Genomic DNA, 11,179 nt, shown 5'->3' on the forward strand with positions numbered 1-11,179 from the left:
AGATATAGAAGAACAAAAGTTTAATACACTGATAGACGGTATCACTAGGTTACACGTTCGCTTTGAAAAGAAGCCTTTTGCTACAACACATGTGGTAGAAGTAAATGTATAATTAGATAATTATACACATATTGTAAATGTAGTTTTAGTGCAGGAAATGATTTTGTTAAAATGTGTGCGTTAAAATTGTATTGTCTGTTGTTTATTTGCGAACTGGTTATAATGTGTAAATATGCACAGACGCTAGCGGATGTAATCAGGCGGTATCTCATTTGCATAATATAGTATTGTACATAAATACAATTTGACGGATGTGTGTTTTTTTCTTTATTGGTTATGCAATATTGGCATTAAATTCTGCATACTAAATATAACACATGGTCAGTGACTTTAAATATTTTGTCATATCAGACTCGTCCGGTATGGCGTGTGAAAAGGCTTTTGAAGTTTTACTTTTTTCTTCAGCCATATCAGCCTCGTCTGATATCAAATGTTATAAAAAGTCACCAACCATATATTCTCTAAAAACAAATTGTTACTTTCCAGATTTAAAGGAAGGCAGCGGCGAATCGGTCTTAAGTGGTCAAGATCATTATCAACTTGACGTCGGCATGTTAAAAAATATGGGAATAACCCAGAGAGTTCGTAAAAACTTCGAAACGTCGTTCTTTTTTGAAGAACACGTGGTTAGGTAAACTGTTCCAAAATATTGAGCAAACACATAAGTGATCATTGCATGTGTATAGAAGATATGTTAAAAGACAACGCTTAAAAAATTAGCGGTGTCTTGTTGTTTTTACGCATGATATAAAAGTCCAGACATTATAAACTTGCTCTATTTGAAAAAGAAACTTCAAGTGCCAAATACATAGTGTTTTTTTTTTATTTATGTTGATTTCAATCAACCCCATTATAGTGAGAGTGACATTCAAGATAATGCTGGATGAACTCGTGTAATTAACCTACATGCGTACTACGCTTAATATGTAATAACCGTGTTTACATCAACATTAAGTAAAAACATTCTTTGGGAATTTACATCTAACGATTGAGTACACGATGTGACTTAAATTGACGGAAAACAACTTAATAAGTTCAAAACAGTTTTAATTTACATTCATATATTGGTAGTTGGCGTTTTTGTAAAGGTAGTCAGATAAAATACAAACTTGTTGAATAGTTCATATATTAAGCAATAATATTCTGTTTTCAGTGCTCGGAGCTTTTCAACCGTTATAAAATACAGAGAATCTATAACAGAATGGTCGATTCAAGCCATAGGTAACTATTTTTAAAAAAATTGTTTTCATTTTGCATCAAATCAAGGATAATGCCAGATTGTTTATACAAAATTAATATGCTTGTTCTTGTGTCAGCATACCGTTTGTATTTGTAAAAATAAATCCGTGTGAGCTGTAAACATCATCTGGAATAATTCGTCCAAAAGTGTACTTATTGAGGAAATAGTTCATTATCATTATCACGACCTGCATGTGTACAAACTTTAAAAAGTGCGTGCAAGGTGGCTAATTGTTGCTGAATATTTAAATTCATGGTTTGTAATATAATGGTAGATATTTATGTATTTCATTTTCATTATAGGTATATCTGAAAACACTGGTGCATGCATCGCAGTGCCCAAGAAAGTCCAAGCCTTTAGACATTTTTTTATTCAAGTCGAACTGCCAAACAAAGTTACACGAAAGGAAAAGTTCAATGTCAAAGTGACAGTGTTCAATTATTTTATAATAGAACAAATTGTAAGTACTTTTAGTGTGATATGGGCATTTGAATTATGTACTATTTAAAATAAGTACAGTTAAGTATAGAAGCCTTAATTGTTACGAAATTATGCCAATATCATCTGGGTTGTTGAACTTCTTTGAAAAAATGATACAAGAATAATGATACTTCATACACATTATCGGAGAGTAAATTTTATTAAAACCTGTTGGTCGTTCCGTTAGTCCTTAAATAGTTGTCTATGAATGGCATGCGACAAAGAAGTTAATAGAGTGTTCAATAAAAATAAAATAAGCAGCACTCGTAGCATCATCCTACGTTTGTAACCACATTTTTATTTTACTTATTTATTAACTATATTTATATTGATGACTGGCATTCATGAAAGCCAGCATTTAAAAGTGATTTTACACCCGATGAAAGATTTTTGAAAATGTATACTGTAATTGATATCACTTTGTTTAGAATGTAGAATATATAAACACTCATACGCAATTTATTTGTTCATAACGATTTTCTTTCATTTAATCATGACAAGTATAGGTTCGAGTCTACCTGAAAAGCGTAAGTGGTTTGTGCTATGGCACACTACCCGGAGAACAATCACCACCGCAATTAATTACCTTGGTGAGTGACATATTACTGTTTTGTCCGTTGTGAATGCATCTTTCATCACCAATCGATTGCACCCGCCGTATAGCCGTACACTGCATTTTTATTGTGAAACACAGCGTAACTGAACATGAGCAATAATGCATCGCATGTCAAAAAACAGAGACAAATTATTAATTGCGAATACATTCTCGCATAGCATTAACACATAATTAAAATATGTTTATGTAAAGTAGTATCAAGATTTGATCTTTTAAGGCATACAAATCAAAGCTCATTTTCAATAACACTTGTGTGCGGTTATATTTAAAAAAACAAACATATCTTACTGAAGCATGTTTCTCCAGGATGTCTTTCTATATAGGAAAACTGAAAGTCCAGATATGCTATCGGGCGACAAATTCTTGTTAATATCCGGAAGTCTTTCATTTAAGGAATGCTTTAAATATGCTTTACAATACAGTAGATATAAACTAGTCAAAACTGTAACACAAACAATAATTAATGTTTGGGTAATTGCTAGGGAACGTGGTCAGTGCAAAGCAAGAGAGAGTGTAAACCTGTTAAATCGTCCGCTATCCTCATACTAAGCCAATAAATAATCACTTGCTACACTTAAAATTAGTGAAATGTATAATAACACAATCTGACTTTAAGCCTCCGGACAACGCAAGGACTCTTAAGTTTCCCATTATGCCATTGGAAGCGGGAACTTATCTAATAACTGTGTCGGCAGTTGCTACGAACGAACACTACCCTGACGTAGACATTGTGGAAAAACAACTAGTTGTTGTGGTAGGATTTCTTATATAAATAATATATTATACAGATTTAACCTTTTTATTTACGCCACATCGTAGGTTAGTAGATTGTTCGATAACATAAAGATGTGTGTTTATTAAAGTATTTGAAAACACTTCTAGAATATTGTAATGCGGGTTAAATGTTAACAGACACATTATGTAAAATGATAAATGACATGTGGGAAGTTTCTAGTGAAGAATATTTGTAGTGATATAGATATCGACTTGGACACAAACCTTCAACTATCAAGTTTACAATGCTGCATATTTCTGCTCAGTAACATGTTATAACAATCGGCATTGAGCAGTCAACTCACATGATTATCACGAAACTGGCTGTCAAGTTAAATTTGCATTTTTGTTGTACTTGCAAAATAATTTGTTTGCACACAAACCTTTCTCCAGAGATTTAAAAAAGTATAAACGATGCCAAATTCTACTTAATAGCAGCTGACAGCTATGGGTGTCGGTTAGTGGTCCACCATTAGGAGCCCAGTTATATTTAAATTAAATATTCAGATTGATATATACGTGCTGCGTGCAAATTGTTCCATAATATTCCTTTGCAATTATTAATAAGAATTTTTAGTACAAAAAGGGACAGAGTTCTAGCAAATTTATTCAAACCTTAAGACCCCGACAAATTGTTAGATGTACTAATTAATGTTTACACTATATTGTTTTCAGAATGATGGTATTCTGGAAAAAAATAACATCACTGTATGTCCTGATCCGAATAACCAAATGGAAAACTGCATTCAAGGTCCAGAAGTGAGAAGGAAAGGTAAACCATCGACGTTTAAACTGTATTCATGTTTGGTGAGGTGTTTGCATTCAAACCGAGCCTCTATCCATGCATGCTAGCGTGAGTCAGTCAACTTTTTTCTTTAAACCAGATCTGCGAAATCGCTGGAAAAAATCTGAAAAACTCTAATGGGTTGTATATGAATTTTTTTGAAATCAATCCTGTCAGTGAATAAATCGAGTCAAAGGGCCAAACATAGAATGAAATACATAAAAATAATATTCTTTGCAACCGCATCGTATTGTGGTCCTCTAGAACGTGTGTTTACATTTTGCCGCTTCCGTCAAAACTGGCCTCGCCAGGGAGGTTTTTTGTGTCGACTGATATAAGAAAAACACGTTTTAGACATTATTTTTCTGAAACCGCAAAGCCCAATTGCAATCATATTTGGTATGAAACATCTCTAGACGTCCTCTACAAAGAGTGTTCAAAATCATGCCCCTGGAGTAGAAAACTGACCACTCCCCAGGGGTCAACAGTTTTATAGAGACCTTTATAAGGTAAACATTTTTCAAATATCCTGGTCTAAACCCGCAATGCACAACGTATTCATATTTGGTATACAGCATCATCTAGAGCTACTTTACACAATTGTTCAAATTATACCGGCTGGTCAACATTGGACTCGTTCTGGGTGTCATTAGTTTTTGGGAAAAAATCGTTTGACTGAAGCCGCAAAGTAGAAAGTGACTTCGCCCCAGGTCTCACAAATATTGAATTGTGTCACATAAAGAAAACCATATACCCACATCGTGTCTGAACACGCTAAGCAAAGGGCTTTCATATTTGGTATATAAAGTCATCTTTAGATCTCCTAAAAAGGGTGTTTAAATTATGTCCCTGGGGTCAAAATGGATTAATACTTCGGGAGTCGAGAGTTTAACATAGACTCGAATAATAAAACACTTTTAATATCCTTATCTGAAACCAGAAATACAATGACATTATTGTTTGCAATGTAGCATCATTAAAATTTTCTTTTAATTGTTTTTCAAATAATGTCCTCAACTCAAAGATGACTTTGCCGCAGGTGTCTGATTTTTATGACATGCACTACAATTACTTTAAAAATCATCTCTGTAACCATATATATCAAAGTGTTTTTTTATTATTTAGTTTGTAACATCAGATAGTGCTCCTCTGCTTAGTTATTTCAAAGTAATGTCCCTAAGGAAAAAATGGCCATGCACAAAATCTTCCGTTTAAATTATATACTTGGTTAAGAAAATAACTTAAAAATGTCATTATGCAAAGAATACGCCAATCAGGGTAATATTCGGTATATAATTTAATACAGATGTCCGCTCGTAACACGAGGGGTACTAAGTGACCGTATCCGTATGGTAGTGTAAAATTATACATTTCATAGTATAAGTTATATTAATAATTATGAATTATAACAAATTAAATAGCAGCAAATATATATACATATATAAGATCTAATGCTGTCACAGTTGGGGATCGCAACCCTGACCTCCGGATCGCTATGCCACATCGACTACGCCACTTTTATATTGTGATACAATTAAAATAACCTTCATACTTGTAGAAAGTTAATATGCGCATGCGGCAGTGTAAATCAAAGTATGGTTTAAACGGCTTGATTCGTAAAGAATGCTTTTGAGTTGTGTTTTTTTCACAACCATTTCTGATATATTGATTTGTGGTAAAATAAAAGCAGGTGTGTTCGTAGGGAGGAAGGGACGGAGGGAGGGAGGGAGGGATTGTTTCGTAACTTATTTGATTTATTGGCTGCGTAAACACATCGAACATAGTTAATTCCAGATTGCATTTAAAACGAATCTATACTGTGGCGTAATAAGTGGTTATAGCCGTGACAATTTTAAAGTGTTAGATATAAACAACACAGTTCTTGCATCTAAGACTTATCTTTTTTATACGTATCGTAGCTTGAAGTACATGTTGTGTATCCTAGAGTGAAGTATGGGTTACATTTTAAAACGCATCAACGGTATTGTTGATTTGAAAAAACAAACTAATTACATACATTTGTTTCATTTGATTTTTATCAACTAAATGCTATTTTGTTACCTAAATTTATCAACGAAATACGATTCATTTATCATTAAATACTTAAATGAACTTATTAAAACCTGAAAGCGAACGTACTAAATGATCAATTGTCTTGGTAAATTTTGAATCTTCTTTACACTGAAACATTTAATTCGATTCGATTGTTAAGTTATCTAATTAACGCTCAGTTTTGCTAGTTTTTACAACCGACGTGTTAAAGCGACTTGTCCACCAATTTAAAAGCAACATATGTTTGCAAATATAAAAAGCTTGTACAAAGCCAAATATAATATACCATTAAGTATCGACAAAGAAGGTTTTATTAAAATATAATATTTCGATAAGAATTGTTGTATCACATTCGTCAGTTTTTTTTAATTGCAATCACTTCAACATAGTTGGTTCAATCATTTATGTAACGCCTCTCTTCCACGTTCTTCCAAAGAAACCCGCCATCAACAAATCAAACAACAACTTCGTACAGGTAAGGAAAGTTATAACGGTGTCAAAGTTACCTAACTCTAGCATTTTAAACCACGCAGTATTCAAGTAAAGAAGATTATGCTCTGAATAGTGTTTAACCGAAACGTTCATAAGAAGACTCTTGAGACTGTAATTATAAATTCGAATTTAATGCACTCCACTAAACACATAATGGATCCAACGCGTTTTTGATAATTTAAACACGCCGATAGTGTAACAGTTCTAAGTCCACTTACTTATGATGATCGTGTTGTAGGAATGAAGTTAATTCCCTGTCAAAACAGGGGCAAGAATGTTTAAGTATAAGCGATGTATATTTTTTTAATAAGAAATATTTTACGTATTCAATAAGTATTTTTAACATATTATCCTTATATATTTTATATACATATTCAATTTGAGAACGCATTTATTTTTGAGAATATCGACGTAAAACAATGGGAAATATAGACAGTGTCCATTTCAAATAAACTTGTCTTTAAATGCCTAAGTACAATATTAAGTGTAGAATAAACAAACCTCTTTCATGAATCGTAATATGAGAAGCATTGACGTAATAGTTTCTTATTAAGTGGAAGGGTACGGTCGTGAGAAGGGAAAATTTAAAATATTTTAAAAATTAAAATCATCCCTATTGTCATATTGTCTTATAGAATGGTTTCGTGCTATTGTTAGTGTAAGTTTAAGAATGCAGCTTCTATTAAATGCAGTTCAATTGTGTAAATATGTTTGATATTCTCTCCGAAAAAGCACTATATAAATAAACAATATCATTAATGTATCTGCTTGTTTGGTTAAAACATAGGATTAATTCTAAATGTTTAGGTTTTTCATAAATTAAACATAAATTATCCTTTCTAGCAATGTAAGAATATTTCAACTATAAGTGATGAACGGTTATGGACAATCCAATCAGTACACAAACAAATTTGATTAAATATATTTCAATTGAATGCAGCAAAATATCAGGAAGAAGAATGAGAGCTTAATATAAGTCAAAACAAGTCCAACTGGTTAAATTATCCAAAATATTACAGGTAAAGAAGGCTCATTTGGTATTTCAAGCATGTAGGAGCATTGCTCTATTAAAAAAAATCCATAAGGGAAACTAGTTTAATTTTAATAAGACTGTGTGGAAGTTACAAGAAAACATACGGCAGAGCTTGACCAGACGTCTGTAATCTGCCCGCTGCTGATTTAACTTCCCAATAGCCTTTTGCGAGTGACTTTATTTCTTCGACGAAAAAAACAGTTTAAGCTGTAATCCCTGTATTTTCAGGGAAACAATTCCTACAAGTTTTTTTCTACATTAAAATCGATAAAACGTTATAAATAACTTAGCATCGACGAAATCTAAACATAACGGAAAGTATGTTTTCTGAGCATAATTGTAAACTTCAAAAAGAAAGAAATCATTCATGTCGTTAATCTTCTTTGCGGTAAGATACGTTAGCATGGTCCTTAAAGTTCAGATAAAGTTCACTTAAATGGATATAACATTTTTTTTGGTGTTTGATCGTATGAAGTATTGGAATGAAGTTTTTATTGCGTAAAGCGTTTCGTTGATTTAACTTTGTTAGATGACTCCGCCATTGTTTAAGCTCTGTCTCTGACTCAATAACGTTTGAATATTTACAATATACCATTACTAAAATGACGAAATAAAATAAAAAGCATTGTTATTCACGAACACAATTTATCATTCTTGCATAGAGATATAATTTAAAAAGTAATGTTTATCTTAACATTGTTATATTATCAAATACAAATGAAATTAAATACACATATAAAAAGCTGAATCTCTTTGACATACTATTGGTCTTATTTTTATACAAAAAAATATATGAATGTAAATAAATGTAAGTTATGTTATTGTCCTTGATATGCATATACGTGTAGTTATTGTTCAAACCGAATGAACGAATGTTTCGTCATAATTCTATGGATATACATATCCCATATAAACTTAAAATTTACATTATCAGACCTATAGTGACTTTTTATTATTTAGCAGCGCAACTAATTATAGTTTTGCATATTTGCTGGCTACTTGCATCATGAAATAAGGTAGTTTAACGTATACAGAAATGGACCAACTTATTGATTTGCAAATGATTCATTATATCTTATAGACGTCCCATACTTGATATATTTTAGATATAAACGAAAGCCAAATAGGAACGTCAGAATGCTCTCAGAGGTGCACCAACACTAACGGAAGCTATCAGTGCGGATGCAGTCATGGTTATCTCTTGGAAGCAAACGGATTGACGTGTACAGGTGACCAATACGTCTTTTTACGATTCGGAAATTTATTGTTAATCTTTTTTCCCTGTCAGTTAGGCAAAGGCGTGCCGTTCTATTGTTTGTTTTTTTGGTCAACCATGGAATATCAATAGATTCTATACACACACACACACATATATATATATATATATATATATATATATATATATATATATATATATATATATATATATATATTTATATATATATATAGTCTTAGATGTCATACCCCCTTTTATTGGAAAAGTGTATTGATAATTGCTCCCATAGAAAATGGATTTTATTCATTTGTGGCTCAGCTATTGACATACGAGTCTTGTTTGTTTTACACGCTTTATGTAATATCAGCTTTCATATTCACTTATGTGTTACTTTTATTTGCTGTATATCTATGCCCTTTTCGTTATAATACTGGGCATATACACTACATTGCCACATTACAAAATTTTCTGATTTACTCGTTTCTTTCAACATTCAAACTTTCAAACAGGTACTTTGAATAGTTTTCACAACATCAACCAGTTGCCTATTAGTGATGCGATAATGTTTTTGTAGTTAATTATCGATGGGTAGCGCGTAATTTACATAAAAAATGACTCAGAAAGCAGCAAAAACGTGTGCATATGTTAACTTATAATACATATTTCAGATAACGACGAATGCAAAACAGGAACCTCAAATTGCTCGCAAAAATGCACCAACACTGATGGATGCTACCAGTGCGGATGCAATCAAGGTTATGTTCTTGAGGCTAATGGACTAACGGTCACAGGTACACGATGTAACACTTAAGACTGCCACATTTATGTGAACATGTATTCCTTTAATGATTGTAAGGGTTTAATTATCGGATACTTTAAAAAAAGCTAGGCCTCTTGAGTTTTAACGTAAACATCGACCCGTCAAAAAAGTCTTATCATCGTGTGATACTCTATTGCTCCGCTAAGTGAGCCAATGATATGTCTATTGTTTCAACTACAATTAATTTATTGGCATTTATACTCGGACATTCACTTATAAAGCCAATCTTCGCGAGTATACTCTAATAAATTTAAACCAACAAACCGATCTTTTATTATATGTAAGTATCGCCACATGGATATTGCATAAGTGTTAAAAGGCCACCAGAGGTCAACACTGCCCTTCAATAGTGTCACTTATCCAGCATTGTGATGTGATAACTCGGACAACAAGTAATAAACTTCGTGGTATTAACATGTTGATTATACTATGAAGGGTTATTTGTGAACACTTGTTAAGACCGTTTCTTAAGGATATACATGTATATACATTATGCGTGATGTTTTTTGTTTTCATTTAGTTTAAAAACCACTTCATAACGGCCATCCGGTTTTCATTTAACGGACGTCAATGATTGAGATTAATTTACAAATTAACCACAATGATGATTAACACAGTAATTGATTTTCCTTGTGAAAATATTTATTGGGAATTCAAACAGACTCACTAAACTGTAATATTTTGAACAGGTGAAAATAATAACAACACCAATGTCAACAAGAGCGCTGCATAACGGGTGCCACGCGCGGCTGCGGGGTGCAGTTTTGATTAAATGAAAGCTTGTCAGCTTTTTTTTAGAGGTGACAGTGACCTTGAACTTTGACCTAGTGACCCCAAAAATGCGGCATGTAGAGCTAGTCAAGGTACAGCTACAAACGAAGTTTCAAAGTTGTAGGTTAAAGCACTTTGATTTTAGAGGCACTGTCCAAAACCTTGACAAAACGTAAAGGTTTTAGCACAAAGCGGTCGACACGACGACGGATATGACGAGCTGGCTATGACAATACCTCGGGTTTTCTCCGAAAAACAGCCGAGCTAAAAATGAATTAAAAACATACATGTTTTAATATAATATAATTCTTTTTACAACTGCCATTTTGACAACTGTAAGCAATGCCCTTTAATTCTTTTAACAAAAAAGTCAATCCAAATGATCAAAAATCTTTATGTAATATAAGACAAGTGAATAGAAATATCATACGGCATGCATGATTTCAATGAAAAATCTTTATGCAGAGCACTTGTTTAGTATCTCTTTTATAAACTGAACGGGTTCGTGCCATACAACTCTTTAAGATAATCCGCAAGCAGTAAGTCATGGTCTCATTAAGACTAAGGTATTCAATATCATCGCTGAACACGCATTTGAAAACAAAACTAGTATCAAAACTCAATAACTCTGATTTGTGATATACGATCCTAACATGTGCTTACATTAGAAATTATAATATAATTATTTATAAACTATACTCTGTAAAAAGTCAAATGTTTTTTTCATTGCAAAAGAAATGTTACTTAATATGCGCTTATATAAACTAATATATGTATCATATATACAATAGTTAGATTTGCTCAAATAGCTCATTAAAAATTAAGTCAAACATTTATTTAT

The 11,179-nt window shown here is 32.4% G+C and overlaps 1 protein-coding gene across 1 annotated transcript in view; it reads left to right on the forward strand.

The window, feature by feature from the left end:
• Nucleotides 1-11,179, forward strand: part of LOC127839677 (cobra venom factor-like) — a 44,868-nt gene that overhangs the window by 19,175 nt on the left and 14,514 nt on the right. Inside the window, exons 18-24 of the mRNA XM_052368060.1 lie at nt 547-691; nt 1,214-1,281; nt 1,603-1,760; nt 2,287-2,370; nt 3,013-3,150; nt 3,846-3,942; nt 8,638-8,760. Coding sequence (XP_052224020.1) covers nt 547-691; nt 1,214-1,281; nt 1,603-1,760; nt 2,287-2,370; nt 3,013-3,150; nt 3,846-3,942; nt 8,638-8,760 — 813 coding nt within the window. The remainder of the gene's footprint in view (nt 1-546; nt 692-1,213; nt 1,282-1,602; nt 1,761-2,286; nt 2,371-3,012; nt 3,151-3,845; nt 3,943-8,637; nt 8,761-11,179) is intronic.

Source organism: Dreissena polymorpha, chromosome 7 (assembly GCF_020536995.1).
Source record: "Dreissena polymorpha isolate Duluth1 chromosome 7, UMN_Dpol_1.0, whole genome shotgun sequence".
Classification (NCBI taxonomy): Eukaryota; Metazoa; Mollusca; class Bivalvia; order Myida; family Dreissenidae; genus Dreissena; species Dreissena polymorpha.